The 16,039-nt window shown below is 30.3% G+C and overlaps 1 protein-coding gene across 3 annotated transcripts; it reads right to left on the bottom strand.

The window, feature by feature from the left end:
- Positions 1-8,059: 8,059 nt before the first annotated feature.
- Positions 8,060-15,769, bottom strand: LOC121261692 (respiratory burst oxidase homolog protein B). 3 transcript variants are annotated; one of them, XM_041164174.1, is made up of 13 exons: positions 15,373-15,769; positions 14,628-15,219; positions 13,998-14,154; positions 13,184-13,232; positions 12,975-13,088; positions 11,940-12,368; positions 11,241-11,627; positions 10,813-10,908; positions 10,593-10,708; positions 10,040-10,142; positions 9,726-9,787; positions 8,706-9,226; positions 8,060-8,321 (listed from the first exon to the last, which is right to left on the bottom strand). In XM_041164174.1, the coding sequence occupies exons 2-13, from the start codon at positions 15,145-15,147 to the stop codon at positions 8,212-8,214; spliced, it is 2,664 nt and encodes an 887-aa protein (XP_041020108.1). In that variant the 5' UTR covers positions 15,148-15,219; positions 15,373-15,769; the 3' UTR covers positions 8,060-8,211. The 3 variants fall into 3 exon arrangements, with proteins under 3 accessions (XP_041020108.1, XP_041020107.1, XP_041020109.1); XM_041164173.1 differs by having other exon boundaries at positions 15,429-15,769; XM_041164175.1 differs by having other exon boundaries at positions 14,628-15,211; positions 15,429-15,769.
- Between the last annotated feature and the right edge of the window lie 270 nt (positions 15,770-16,039).

Below are 16,039 nucleotides of genomic sequence, written 5' to 3'. Positions count from 1 at the left end.
GAAGAAGGAATAAGAAGCCTTTAAGAGAAAGGGTGGGGAAGGCAGAGAGAGAGAGAGTATGGCCTAGGGGTTGGTGCTTGGTGGGGTGGCAACAGTGCTGTTGATGAGAATTAAAATCTTATTAGATTTGGTTTTGATATGGTGGAAGCTACAATATTGTTACTGCCTATGTATGCAATAATGCATATTTATTATTCATATTTATTATGTTCAATGATATTATGTCAATTATATCTTATTATGTATTATAATTAGTTTTATTATTTGTTTTTATTTTTATTTTTTGGGAGTTGACATTAAAAGCATTTTTTTTATCATTTAAGAATACACACATATTAAGCAACTTTGTTGAAGGAAGTATGATCTCATCATCTAGAATTAGGAACATTTACGTTCTCCATACAACGACCCCAACTAACAAAGTTGTTTTTGCCGAGTATGACAAACTAAGATTTTTAGTCGAAATCCACTTTAAATTTTGTAAAGGAGTATAGTTTATGTTTAGACTATGAGATGAGATGAGATGAGATAAATTAAAATGATTTATGAATATTAGTAAAATTATTAATTAAAATTAGATAAGATATGATAAGATATTTTTGTATCAGACAAATTAAATATATTAACAAAGAGAAATTTTTGTAGATGTGGTTTTTTTTTAAAAAATTTATGAGAGCAATGGGATTTACTTTAAAATATGTTTTTGCCAAGGTGCAGGTACTATGCCGCCCCATCTTGACCGCTGGGCATACAACCCAGCGTACAAAAGTTTTTTTTTTCTCTTTTTTTCTTTTAACATTTTTTTAACATATTTAAATATATTTAAAAAATAAAAAATACACTAATACATTTAAAATCGCTTCCTTAATTACTAAGTAAAAAAAAAATTAACCAGCGGTCAAATAGAGGTGTCAAAAATAGTGGGCATAATAGTGTTTTTCTTTTGCCAAAGAAAACTGTTAAAGTGATCATAATTTATTCCCCTGTAAAAACATGTTTTGATGGAAAATAAAAGATTAAAAATAAAAGAAACCAATAATTTTAAATGAAAAAAACATCTACTTTCCTAAGATAAATAAGTTTGTAAAGTTGATTATCAAAATGAAATCGAAAAATATTATTACATTGTTATTATTTAACATGGCATCATATGATATCACATTAAAAAATAAATAATTAAAAAGATGATAAATAATATTATTCAATAGAAATTGAAGAGCAGGGATTGTTTATAAGTGGCAAATGTAAGAAAAATTAATCCACATGATGGAATAATGGACTATGGAGTAGAAAACATCTCCATTTAGATTAATCAAATAATATGGGTGTTTGGCAGAAAATTAGGGAAAATCCGGTCTCGTTTGTTTTCAGAAAATATTTTATCTCATCTGATCTAATCATTACAACTTTTACAACTTCCAATACAAAATAAAATAAATAATTCAACTTTTTCAAATCTTAAAACAAAAATAATATTAAAAAATATATTCTAACAATACTTTATTCAGCTTTTTAACTTTAATCTCAACTCATTTCATCTCATCTCATCTACGAAAACAAATGAGCCTTAGAGCATCCTCAATGGATTAGTTAAAAGCTAAGTCCATTGAGTATTTAGCTATTAGAGAGAAAAATATGCACACAATGGATATTATGGAATTTAGCTCCAGTGACTTTCAAAAAACTTTCCAAATTTGAAGGTTATTATACATACATCAAATACATATTTTATTAATTATTTATCTCTCTCTTTCTTTTTATCACATATTTTATCACAATTGATATATTAATTTAATTAAAATATGATTATTAATTAATATATAATATATAATAGGTAGAATAGTAAAATATGATAAAATTAAAAAAATTAATAATTAAATATTTTTGACATTATTAGTTATTCATTACTATATAATGAATAAATAGATAATCCGATGTAAAGATTTGATATGAATAACCAAAACTAAATTCATCTTACATTATTTTATTGTTATATGATGAAAAAATAGTTATTTCAATGTAGAGATTTATGTAAATAGAATAGCCAAAAATCAAATTTCTTTTACATTTATAAAAAAAAAAAAATGTTTTTTAACTTTGGCTAATCCATTGAGGATGCTCTAAAAGCATATTCAAAGCTATCCAATTCTAGTGGCCTATAATGACCTCATTCTTTTTCACAATCATTTATATTTCATTTCAACTCATCTAATCATTATAAATTTTTCAAATTTCTATACAAAATAAAATAAACAATTTAATTTTTTTTTCAAATTCAAAAACAAAAATAATATTAAAAAATATATTTTAATAATATTTTTTTAATTTTTAATTTTTATTTTATTTCATCTCATTTGTAAAAACATATCGAATAAATCTTTCTAAGAAATCTCAATCCCTTCCTTCCCAAAATCCCAAGTATAACAACTTGCTTAGCAAGATAGAATTATAACTGCTCAGCAATTTCAAAATATACTGACCCCAGTTCTATATTAGACAAATCTTCAGTCCCTCCCCGCGTTTTCACAATAATAATGAATTGGGTTTAGTTTGGTCCAAAACATAGTCAAAACGGACCGAACCCTCAATTGAAACAACCTGTTTGGTTTGATCAGTTCATCAATTTTTCCTCTGCACCCTTGGTTCTCATCCCACAAGTAGTAAGCGAATGTGGGGCTAAGCTTGAAACATACCACAAATCTAATATAAAAAACCTAGCTACTAGAGTTCAAAGAAGAAATATTGATGAGAGCGAGGGGAAAAAAAGGAAAGAAGAAGAAAATTAGGAGAAAATAAAAGTTAGGATTTTAGTAATTCACTAGCATCATTTGAGAAATGAGATAAGATGAAAAATCTATAAATAGTAATAAAATAATTTGTTAATAGTAATAAATATTTTAAGTTAAGATAATATATTATTTTAGACACAAGTAGCCATAAAAAAGGAGAGGCTCGCTTCTTCCTTTTGTCTTTTATGCTAGATGATGTGTTATTTTAGACACATGTCACCTTTTTTTTTATGCAAGACAACTTTGAGGACATATAGATGGTGTGTAGTGTAAAGACGTTTAAATAACACTATTATTTTTATATTCTATTTAAGAAAATTTTGATTGATAAATTGTATAGATTGAAAAAGTAATAAGATAAAAATATAGTCGTCTAATTTTTTTAAAAAAATTTAAAACAATTTTAATACATGACCTTAAAAAGTGAAAATAAGAGGTTTTTTCCATATAAGAAAGAACAGTTTTCCTACAGACAACCAGCATACTTAAACGGGATGCAACTAGTTATACGTGGCAAAGCTTATGTGGAAGGTAAAAAAAAAAAAAAAAAAAGGCAAAAGCAAAGAAAATGACAAAGCAAAACAAAGTTCCTGATTTTTCTTCTTCCTTTGGTGTAGCATACCACACTTTGAAGCAGACAACATTTTTTATTTTCTTTCTTCTTCGGTCGAGTAGCAGACCACTACGACAACAAAGGTTTACACATATTTTTCTTCATCCTTCGGTGTAGCAAACCACACTTCAAAGCAACACAACATTTTCTATTTTTATTCTTCTTCGGTCGAGTAGCAAACCACTGTAGCAACAAAGGTTCACAAAATCCCAAACATCAACCAAACTTCACAAAATGGATGGACAACAACTTGGTGATTTCTTGAAACCCAACTACGTGTTTCCCATCAAAAATGGACTTTAGCTTCTCATCACAGAAAATTTCACTCTTATTGGCAGGGTTCTAGAGGGTGTGAGAGGACTCGGTGGCACCGCCGAAGAATTTTCCAAGTTGAGGAGAGATCGGATAGGCCCATGTTTGAACAACCGGTCGTCGTCGTCGTCATCGCTGTGGATGGCTTCTTCGATTTTACAGTTGATGTCGAAGCCATCTTCGTAGGCGACATAAGCGTCTTTGTTCCTTCCACTTTCTTGACAACCAAACAAGAATGAGAATAACGTTTTGAAGTGGGCAAGAAACCGGCCACTCAGTTCCATAAATGGCTAGAATATAATGAAAACAACGTTTTGAAGTTCTTTGATTCATTATTTTTCGATTTAAGATGACTTTTTTGTTTTTCCTAAAACAACTGGCCACGTGGGATGCGGTGCCCCACAGTTCCCCTGGTCGGTTGCAAATAAACTTTTTCAAGAAAGAAAGTTGTTGGTTTTAATTATAATTGTCTAATTTTTTAAGAAAGATGTGATTTTGTTTTTCTTTTAAAGTTTCACTCATAGGCTAAGAAGTGCATGCACTCCATCAATAAAATATTTGTCAAACTTCATAAGTCGAGGTAAATTCTACAAGTTAAAGAGTGCCATCAGCCATGTCCTTTGCCATTTTATTCATGGTTAAGATAGTTTAATTAATGAAAGAAAGAAAGAAAATTACATCAATATTGAAGGATACGACTCTCAATAAACACACGTACCAATAGGTACAATAATTGCTTTCTTTTTTCTTTCTTTCTTTTTTTCCCTTCAAAATTAACTCTCTGTCAAGAAAAAGGAAAAAAAAAAAAAAAGAGGCGTAATGTGCATTGGCAATCCCCAAAATTACAAATCCTTAAAAAGATGCCATCATTTTGCTTTTTTTTTTGTGTCTTTTGCTAAAATTAAAGTCGAAAGAATAGATGAACAGAGTTTACTGTTTAGTGTGAAAAGGTTATACCTATGAGACTTTAGAGCATTTTCATTGCCTTAGATAAAGGCAAAGTTAAAATTACGGTTATATTTGAATATATAAATATTGTATCTCATCTCATTTTATTTTATTATTATAATTTTTTTAAATTTCTATACAAAATATAATAAATAATTTAACTTTTTCAAATCTCAAAATAATAATAATGTTAAAAATAATATTTTAATAATATTTTATTCAATTCATCTAAAACCATCTCATCTCATCTATCTCACCATTCAAACGAGCCTTTAGCCGAAATTAGTTGGATGATTTACGCCTCGTTTGTTTTTACAGATGAGATAAGATTGATTGAGATAAAAGTTAAAAGTTGAATAAAATATTATTAGAATATATTATTCCAAATCAGCCCGTACATGTTTCAACTTTCAATACAGCTACATACAGTCGCGGATGGGAACCACCGTGAAATCGGCTGACGTGGCAAAACGCAACGTGAGTGTCAGAAAAAATAAATAAAAACAAAGTATAAAAACTTAGTTCGATCTCAGAAGAAGAAAAAGAAACAGAAGACGTGATGTCAGCTCCTCTCATCACCCTCCCTTCGAATGGGTTCCAACTTTGTAGTGTTATCTGGAGGGCATCGACGCTACAAATCTCGCTTCGGCAGGGCACCGATGCTACAGATCTCAACTAACTTCATCACCTAATTGTCTCTCTCTCTATCTATTGACAGAGATAGAACTAGTGGGTCATAGTCGCAACCCACCTCAATATCGAAGAAGCCCAAGTTATGGTCGAAGGAAAGTTCATGATAGTGGTTTTATTATATTTTTGAGTTAATTATACTTTGTCCATTAAATTTTTACTAAATTCACAATATACCTTCAAAATTAATAATTGCATCAAAATGAATTCGCTTAATTTCAAAACTTACCAAAGCAGACTTCACCTTAAATAAGAAGGAAAAAAACTTTGTCTTCCATTCATAAATTTGGTTTCATTGGGATAGAATTTGGAGGGATTGCTTGAAATTTGTTTTTCAAAACAATTTTGGGTCCAAATTTATTTCCAATTTAAATGGGTTTTGGTTCATTCTCTAAATCACACCATTTGTGTGCTCTTTGGAGGGGGAGTTCTCCCAATAGTGCATGTCTGTGTTTCCCTTTAAGCTCCCCGCCCGCCCAAAACAAAATTCATATAACCTGCTATCTAAATGAAACATTTACTGACGTGAAGTCGGTTGTGTGGCAATTGCATGAGCGGTTTAGTATTTTTCTTTAACTTTTGTTTGTTCTATTCAAGAAAGATTCTCACGTTAAATTATTCATCTATTATTAATTTAATATTTTTTATAATTTTTTTATCTAATTTTTTGTCTCATATTTTGCAATTCAAATTTATTATAAATTGAGAGAGAAATTAATATAAATTATTCAGTGGAGGCTGAATAGTTACCATACAAATATAGAAAATTACTGTAACTAGCAAGCAAAAATTTTATCTTTTGCCTCTTCCAATGTAGATTATTTTTAAGGATTGTAGCCAAATTTTAGTTTGTATTTATATTTGGTTAAGCCAACGTGAACCATCTTAGTTTAATCATTTTTCAGCTCCTACCATAAAAACATATTTTTACAAAACTTTTTTCTTAAAAAAACTATTTTTTAAAAAAAAATTGACCAGTTGTGAAAATATGGATTTTTTTAAAATATTATTATTACAAATGTACTGATTTTAAAAATATTATCGTTTAGAGAGATGAGTAGTTTTAAAAAACCGTTACATATGAAAAATAAAAAATATGGTACAACAAATAATTAAATAATTACGAAAATGTGCAAAAATAAGTTAAAAATTTTTTTTCTGATCATTCCCTGAAAGAAGAAAAAAAAGAATAGTTAAAGATGTCCAAATAAATGAATAGAAATATAATAAAGAAAAATAGAAAAAAAATTATTTTAATAGAATAGAGAAAGAATAAGAAGTGAGATATAGGAAGTTTTTAAAAAATAAATAAAATTAAAAAAATTAAAAATATATTGTTTAATTAAATTATAAGAAAATTTATAAAGAAGTGAATGAAAATGCTATAAGATTGAGTGCATTCCCTAAACCTCACTTAACACAATGCTTTTCAAAAGAAAAAGAATGAAATTAATTTTTTTTGCAGCTTTTGTTTTTTAATTTGTGAGTTACATTGTCAGTATTGGAAAAGCGCAGTGTACATTAAAGTAGTTGGGGGGAAGTGGGAGAGGTACTGTAATCAATGTGATGATTCAACTAGGTTTTGGAAAAAGAGTTTTACTATATATAAGTAACTTTACGTATTAATTTGTATATTAATATTATTATTTTTATATTTTAAATTTAAATTAGTACTAATTTTAATAAAATTTATTTTTTTTACCAATTATATTAAATGAATATATGTATTAGTGCACAGAATTGCTTATAATTAGATTTTTTCTTAGAATAAAGCTTCTTAATTTATTTTATTTAATTATTATAATTTTTTAAATTATTATATAAAATAAAATAAATAATTTAATTTTTTTAAAATTTTTAAATAAAAAAATATTAAAAAAATATTTTAATAATATTTTATTTAATTTTTTAATTTTAATCTCAACTCATCTCATCTTGCAAAACAAACGAGACAACTCATCTCATCTTTTACATGATTTGCCTATTCTGGTCCCTAGAGGCTTGAGGTCTAGCTTTCTTATTAAGAAAAGAAGATTAATGTATTAAGCCTTTGTTGAATGAAAAACTGCTATGAAGTGAGAACAAATATGAAATAAAAATAAATTATCTATAGAAATATGTAATATAAATACTTATTAAGGCGAATAATGTCGCCACCATAAGTCAAACATTTTAATTTTGAAAACCTCTTTTATAAGAAAATCTCAACCAGCCATTATTGAAAGCTTTTTGAACATTTGGCTAAAAAAAAGGTTTTCCCTTCACAATTAAAATATTTTAGTGAAAATATAAGTTTTCATAAACTTATATATATATTTATTTTTGACCAAAAAAATATCTATATGCTAAGAATAGAATTATCAATTATGTACATATATAATTTTTTGAATTAAATAACCAAAGACTCCTGCTAGGAGCAACCCCATTTGAAAACTATATTTGACAAAATTATTATTATCATTAATTTTCAAGTTTTTTAATTTTTATTGATAATTATTAAATATAATTATCTTTTCCTGTGTCATGTAATTCATGTTTGTTTCGCGGCGAGATTTTAAAAAGAAAAGTTATTCTTATTATAGCCCAAGTCCAACCATCTCATTGATCTAGTTACAGTTTGTGTCGAGATTGTGACATTTTATTTGTATAGGCAGATTTATAAATTTTAAATAAGAGTTATTATGGCGCATTTTATGGCTATATACCGTTGCAATAATAACTGTCCTCGTAAATAATCATATTTTCATAGTACAAAACAATTAATTATCTATAAGTTGCAACGTAAAATCAACTTTAGATTACATGTATATCCACCAGGGTACATAACCTATAATACAAGAACAAAAAATAAAATAAAAATTAGAAGTTTTCCTTGTGGAAATCAAACTTGGTGGTTGTTTTCCTGGAAAAGTCTTGGGCTAGCCGTCTTAGCTGCCCATCCAGTCCATGTACCCCACAGTAAAACACCCCTGCCATAATTCAAAAACACTAACAATCAAGCTCAACTAAACAAAGATTAAGAAGATGGGATATAAAGAATAATATATAATCGAAATAATATGACAGATTTTGATCTGTAAATCTTTTTTTTTTTTTTTTATAAATTATATCCAACCACGTCAATATTAATATCAATTCATTTAGATTTCGTTTGTATTTACAGACGATATGAGATCATGAGTTGAGATTAAAATTAAAAGTTAATTAAAATATTATTAGAATATTTTTTTTAATATTATTTTTATTTTAAAATTTAAAAAAATTGTAATGATTAGATAAGATGAATTAAAGAGAGTTATGAAAATAAACGAGACTTTAATCGAATTGAATATAAAAAATCAAGAGTGGCTTACCAACTCGTTCATTGTTGTGCTTGAGGGCTACGTGCTTGAAAACGTTTCGCCAATTTGGCCTGGCAAAGTGTGTCTTAACCCTTGTCCCCGACACAATATCCACACCACTCTTAGCATGTTGCAGCGACTGAAGCATGGTGATCAAAGCAGATCGAGCATCTCCTTCTTCATAGACACTCGTGCAGTAGTTGTGAAGTTCTATGACTCCGTCCCTATCATTTTCAGCTACCTCATCCATCACACCCTTGAACCATTCAAACGACCCTTGCTCTCGAGTGACCCAATAGAAGTAGGCTCTTTTTGTGGCGAAATGTCTCCTTTGCTGATCATTCTTTGCACCACTCTCTCCCTGCATCCCTTCCTCTATCTCCTTCTGTTGCTTGATGTTATTCAGCACATCTTTAATTATGCTGATTATCGGGGTGGCGCCGATGCCAAGCCCGACAAGGAGGAGTACATCGTAATTTTTGTAGTCTTGCGACGGAGCTCCGTAGGGGCCGTCGATTAAGAGTCTTGGCATCCTGGTAAGTACATGTTCCACAATACAATAATGCATTAATCAAACAAAAAGTAAACATTTAAAACTCAGTCTTTGAAGTTTTGTTCTTCAAGGAGACCGTTAATTGTTCACAAGAATGAGTAATAATAGATGCACAATGATGCTTTAAAATTAATGAAGATGTTCTTACAAAATAATAATACTTTTATTTTACAAAAATATCTTTGTTTAAGACATAATTATGTAAAAAATTGTGAAAAGAGTAGGGTATTTATCATTTCCCATATGGTAGTGCTAATGTGTTGCCTCACTTTGACCGATAGGTGTGCCCACTAATACAAATTTCACTTTTTTTTTTTTTTTACATTTTTTAACATATTTAAATATTTTAAAAATAAAAAATACACAAATACACTGATAGTTACTTCCTTAATTAGTAAGTAAAAGAAAAAAAATTAAATACATGAGCGATCATGACAAAATACAGGAGTATAGTGGCATTATTCTTTCCCATAAATCACCTTGGTTGTGCAGTGCCAGCTCTTAGAAGGCCACTTTGGTCACCAGATGGAGGTTGACATACCTATATTAATCAAATCATGTAATATTCCATTAGTGAGATCAAAGAAAGAAAATGCTAATGCTTATAAAACCAAACTTTATTTTTAATGATGTTAATTAAATGATTAAGAGAAAAATAAAAAATATTATTATTTCTCCTATAATTTGATGTCATATCAGAAGAGGATGAGAAAAATAATGTTTAAATACATGATGAATAATATTTTTTTTCTTTGAATAAACATTAATTGGTGCAAGTTATGAAAAATTATACCTTAGAGAAAATGACTTTAAGTTGTGATGTCCAGTCACCTAAGGTCCGTATATGGATGCTAAGATAATCGTCCCCGGGAGCAGAAGTAATCGAAAATGGATGCCTGAGATGTCGCGATAATAATAATGAAAAACTGTTTATACAGTTTTTAATGTATAAGTCTCGCGTACTCTTTAAAAAAAAAATAGATAAATCTAAGGCTTCGTTTGGAAGCTAAACTCCTCTCAACTCATCTCAACTCATCATTACAATTTTTTTAAATTCCAACACAAAATATAATAAACAATTTAACTTTTTTAAATCTTAAAATAATAATAATATTAAAAAATAATATTCTAATAATATTTTATCATCTTAACTCAACTCAGTTTAACATCCAAACACAACCTAAGACTCACTTCAAAAGAATAACTCACTTTGTAACGGTGAGTTTGATCATTTTTAAAAAAAAAATGTGCAAAACTTACATATCCTATATATAATTGTATCTAACATTACTAAAAAATAATAATAATAAGGATAAGTGGTATTCATTATTCAAATTTCAAATTACCATTGGAAGGGAGAGACATCCGAGCAGTTTACAAATATATACTGGCCGCTAGTGTATTTAAAACCTTGAGGTTTAGACATATGAAGAGCCAAAACATTTCCAGGGTACAGTGCAACCTGAAAATTTGAACACGAGATTAATTAATTCCTTCAATATTTAGTTAGGCATAAATCATTTTATTTTTTTTAATTTTCTTTCTGCTTGTGATTTTGAAGCATACCTTTAATATTCGCACGGTTTTGTAGCCGGACCTAAATGCACGAATCAGGCGTTCACATGCATATAGCAAAACTGGAACAGCTAGATACATCCATGTCTGTGACAATGTAGCACAAACAAAAGTTAGGAAAATGATCCTACACCTCGGGTAGCAACTCGGTTATTTGCTATTCAAAGATCCGAATCAAACGATACCGAACTCGAAGATTTGGGATCGTTTGATTCTTGGGATTAATTGGTTACCTATAAGATAGAATATAAATTTATTAAATTTTTGAAATAAGTGGTAATTTATCAATACAGTAAGAGATTTTAGTCAAATTAACTCCAACTTGGTTTTTTTTAACGGAGTTGCAACCCTGCCTAGATCAAACACAAGAAGTTAATATTGGCTATTTCCAAATAGAAACAAGATTTTGAGATGCTTACCGTCCTTTTGTACCATTTCTTGGAGAGGTAGAGGAAGTATCCATGAATTATGAACAGGACATAGACAATAACGAACAAGTGGTGGGAATACCAAAAGGCATTGAACCCTGTGAGCTTCTTAAGGGTTTTAGGAAGGTTGAGCTTACTCCGGCGGAACCATGGTTGGGCTAATGTGTATGCTATGGCCATAAGCACCACCATCACCACCCCGGTCCAACCCTCGGTTCCTTTCACGAACCACCAGTAATCATCCGGCCGCTTCTCGCCAAAGTATGGCTCCATTGGCTCGTATTCATCATCTGTCGCATGTAACAGCCTAGGGAAGTCACATGTTAGATGTGCACCAGCATGTAGCCCCACTCCGATTGCAATTCCAAAAGCAATTACCTAAAGAATTTGATTCAACAATAAAAAATAAAATAAAAATCAGAATTCAAGCATGCATAAACTATAGTACTTTTGCTTCACATGGCCTCGTTTGTTTTCACAGATAAAATGAGTTAAAGTAAAAGTTGAAAGTTGAATAAAATGTTGTTATAATATATTTTTTAATATTATTATTTTTTTTTAGATTTGAAAAAGTTGAATTGTTTATTTTATTTAGTGCAGAAATTTGAAAAAATTATGATGATTAGATGAGATGAGAAGATATGTGAAAGTTAACGAGGTTAAGCAACAAAGTTTTCAATAAGTATGCACCTTATGGAAATTAATGTTGTCGTCGAAAGGAACAGCCATTCCCAACTTGGTCTTGCTTCTTAGCCAAGTAATGGTATTTCTGCACACTGGTAGAAGAATTAGGGCCATGTTGAACTTAAGGGTCTCGGCTGCACCCTTAGCAGTTGTGACACAATAGCCCATGACATCAAACACGGCCCTATGTTTATACTGTATGAATTTCCAAGTGAAAAGGCCTGCACAGATGGAAAGCCACAGCGCCACAACCCAAATCCGCTTCCAATTGTCCTCGACGAAGTACCGGAGCCCCCGGAAGCACCGCTTGATGGGGTTGTACTCTTTGGTTGGGACTAGCTTTTGGCTCAGTAGGTTGCTTAGAACCCGGCTATCGCCTGCTAGGTTGGTGGATTTGTTTGGTGCTTGGAGAAGTAGCATTTCCAAGTTGAACAACTGCAAGATGCAAAACTTTGATTAGTTTTAGCTAAATTGGGCCCTTTAAGAGGGTGAGGTAGGTCCATCTGGTTGAAATTTGAGTAGGCAACTAAAGCCCCATATCTTTCCAAATTGGTGGGCTATTTTTGAGCCGGCAGATAATAGGCAAATGTGGGCTGAACAGATAAATCCGGCCTGCCCAACCTGTATCCCTAATTAAATTGGCGTAAAATAGCTACAAAGTAAATACATAAAAATAAACTTACAAATTGATGTGACTTGATATAATATTTTAAATTGTAAAGTTATTTTTATTATAAAATAGATCTAATAGATTCTATGAAGTCATACTAGTTTCTAAGTTTAATTTGTGTAATCTCTTTGTATCTGTAATAATTCTAAAAAGAAAACATAATTGCATAACAAAAATCATTTACAAGCTCGTTTATTAATAAATTAAACATATTATTTTATTGATGAAGAATTAAAAAAATATTTATATCCTGATAATTTTTATTATAACCGTACTTAGTTCTATAAAAAGTAGTGTTTTAACGTGTTTATTATCTGTAAGTAGCTGAATTTATATGCATAGGAAAAAAAAAATAGTTAAAAAATAAAAACCTCAACGTGTCCGAGGTTGTCTGGATCCAGCTCTTCCATGATCATAGCAGCATACTCTTGTGCACGTTCTTGGATTTTTGACAACTTATTTGCAGAAGCACTTAAGGCAATAATCTGAATCATTTTAAGTAATTAAATTAACAAACGAACTCTATTTAATTAAACGCTTAATTTTCACTTAATTTCCATGTATAAATTTAATTATTTACCTCTTGCACCTCTTCTTCGGTAATCCTTCCATCTGCATCTTTATCCACCCTGCATTAATGGGAATTTGTTTTACCCAGAAATTATGATAAAAATGTAATTTAAAATTTGAAAAAAAAAAAAAAGAAAAAGAAGTCCCTCATTATTCCGACAACCTGAATGACTACTCTCATCACATGTTTTTGTCCGATTGTTAATTATTTTGTACAAATAAATCAAAGCCACCGGCCTCAACTTGAACTTGTGCTTTTAGGCTTTTAGCACCAACCGGCCTAGCTACTACCCTTGTCCAAATTTCCAGTGGAAAACAACATTATTAAACTTATATAACTAATGTTTCGTTTGTTATAACGAATCTCATCTCGTTTATTTATTATAATTTTTTTAAATTTTTAAATAAAATATAATAAAATAAAAATAATATTAAAAATATATATTCTAATAATATTTTATTTAATTTTTAACTTTAATTTTAACTCGTCTCATCTATAAAAACAAATTAAATAAATCATAAACTTCCCCTGATATTTTTGTAACTTTCACTGAAAGCTCTATAATATATTATTATTTAAATTGTCATGTAGTCATATGGATAATGTAAAGAATGTTATCCCATTATAAAGTCGCGCATTTAAGGGTGGAAATGATCATTATTATTTCAACAGTTATATATATATATACCTTTGATCATTGGTTTACCAAATTTCATAGGGCTTAAAAAGTTGGGCACGTAAAAGAAGTAGTACTTGTGTTGGTCACAATTAAAGCTGCATGGATGATGGTGATCAAAGAATGACATGAATTAAAATATCTTACATGTCAAAGAAGGTTTGTAGCCTCGAATCAAAGCTCTGATCAGTAATCTGTTCCCAGAATCCATGCAACTCAGCCTCAGTTATGGAAGATGATGTTATTCCTCTCCGACGAGCTAATGCATCAAATAATTCGCCAGCAAACTCGCTTGTCTCCATCCCTAATCATACATATATAGTCACGTTATAATTAAGTCTAATAAAAATACTATTTATCATTTCTTTAACTATTCTTTTTTTGTCATAATTATCATGATGTATGTGATGATGTCAAATAATTAATAGATAAGTAAACAGCGATTAAGAAATTCTATAAAAATAAATTTATAAATTGATATTTTTTTCACGTGATATATTAAATTTATTTTATAATAAAATTAATTTCTTACGTATACGTCTAATTACACCGGTACGTTAATGTGATATTTTTTTAAAATTAAAGCATTTCTTTAACTACGTCCTTTCAGAGTTAAAGTACTTTAAATCGCTTCATTTTCAAAAGTTCCAATAAACCAAAAAGAAGACACTTCCAAAGTTGCTTTAGTTTTGTCCCGGATTAGTTACTAAAAAGTAGGTGTGTCTACTCTTACTGTCTTGCATCAAAGTTCAAACAGCAACCAAAATTACTGCATACCGATACATTGGCCAAACCGAGATTTGGGAAGCATCCCATTAACAGCCAGTTCATTGAAGCGAGCTTGAACCTCGGACCAGCCTTCACTTCCCACATTCTTTGTCATAAACTTGAGGCCTTTGAGGGCACGAGCTGCCCCGGATTTAGTTCTGTTAACTTTATCAAACCTCTTGGAAGATGTCATCCTCTTTAGCTCCTGAGAAACTTGCTTTAGTTTGAAGGAGAGCTGGGAACCAAACGAATGTCTTTTCTCAAGCTGGCTGGCTAAATATGCAGTCTCCGAGTCGCCTCCCCTGATGTTCTGTACTGAAACCGAGTCATCACGTACGTCCAGTGTGATTTCTACGTAGCATTCGTCTTCGTCTTTGAATCTTGCACTCTTCTTGCTGCTGTTTCTTTTGCCGGAGATTAGCGGACCACTTAAAGGACCGCTATAGCCAACTCGAGTAGCAGTAGTACTACCGCCGCCGCCGCTTTCCGACTCAGAAAATGAATCTTTCTGCTTTTCTTGAATCTCCATTTTTGTTGTGAATTCTGTACTCACTTGGGTTGCCTAGCTTGATCTTGACGGTGGCCTCCTTGAACTGTTGATCTGAGAAGAAAATTAGTGAGAGCGATTAGAAAGGAAAATAGTATGGATAGTGATACGTACCAGGTGAAGAATTTTATGAAAAGAGATCAAATATTAAAAACTTAGAAAGTTAGATAGACAAGATTGATGAACTAGAATAAATCATAAACGCACAGAAATTTGAAAACGTTTTCCCGAAAAGCTGGATGTGCCAAAGACTTGGACGTTACCTGCAGGTAATTAATGTTTTAGAGAGTTTCTAATCACGGCTGGCATATGAATGATTGTTTGGTTTGCAACTTTGGATGAAAATTGAGAAAGATGGGTAAGAAATTGTGGATGGATGTGAAAGAGTTTATATTGGAGAGGAGGAGGCTAGAAGTCAAAAAGATGAGAGAAACCAAGGGGCGCATTTGGATTGTGTGAGTGTTAGTTGAATGGGAGTGGTTAGGGTAGAAACCACTTCAAATCTTCAAAACAAAACAGAACAACAACCCATGATATTCAAACGTGTTTGATCAAGGAGATCTTGAATAGTTTAGTAATCTTCGAGATGTCTGCCATTTCATCTATTATTGCTTATCTTGGCCGAGTACTGCATGCTTTAGCAACTATTACTTGAAGGAAAATGCTTCTCTCACTGTTCCATTCTATCGCTGTGAATTTTTATTTTTTAAAAAAATATTTAAAAGTGTTAAAAATAATGTATGAAAAAGTTAAAAAAAAAAAGTGATCTATAACATTCTTTAATATAATATTAAATGATTGAAAACTAATTATTATTTTTATTTTATCTTCCAATCATTTGATGTCATTTTAAAAAATAATGAAACAATGATTA

Source organism: Juglans microcarpa x Juglans regia, chromosome 4D (assembly GCF_004785595.1).
Source record: "Juglans microcarpa x Juglans regia isolate MS1-56 chromosome 4D, Jm3101_v1.0, whole genome shotgun sequence".
Taxonomy (NCBI): domain Eukaryota; kingdom Viridiplantae; phylum Streptophyta; class Magnoliopsida; order Fagales; family Juglandaceae; genus Juglans; species Juglans microcarpa x Juglans regia.
Note: the sequence above shows the minus strand (reverse complement) of the source record. Positions and strands in the feature narration are given on the sequence as shown.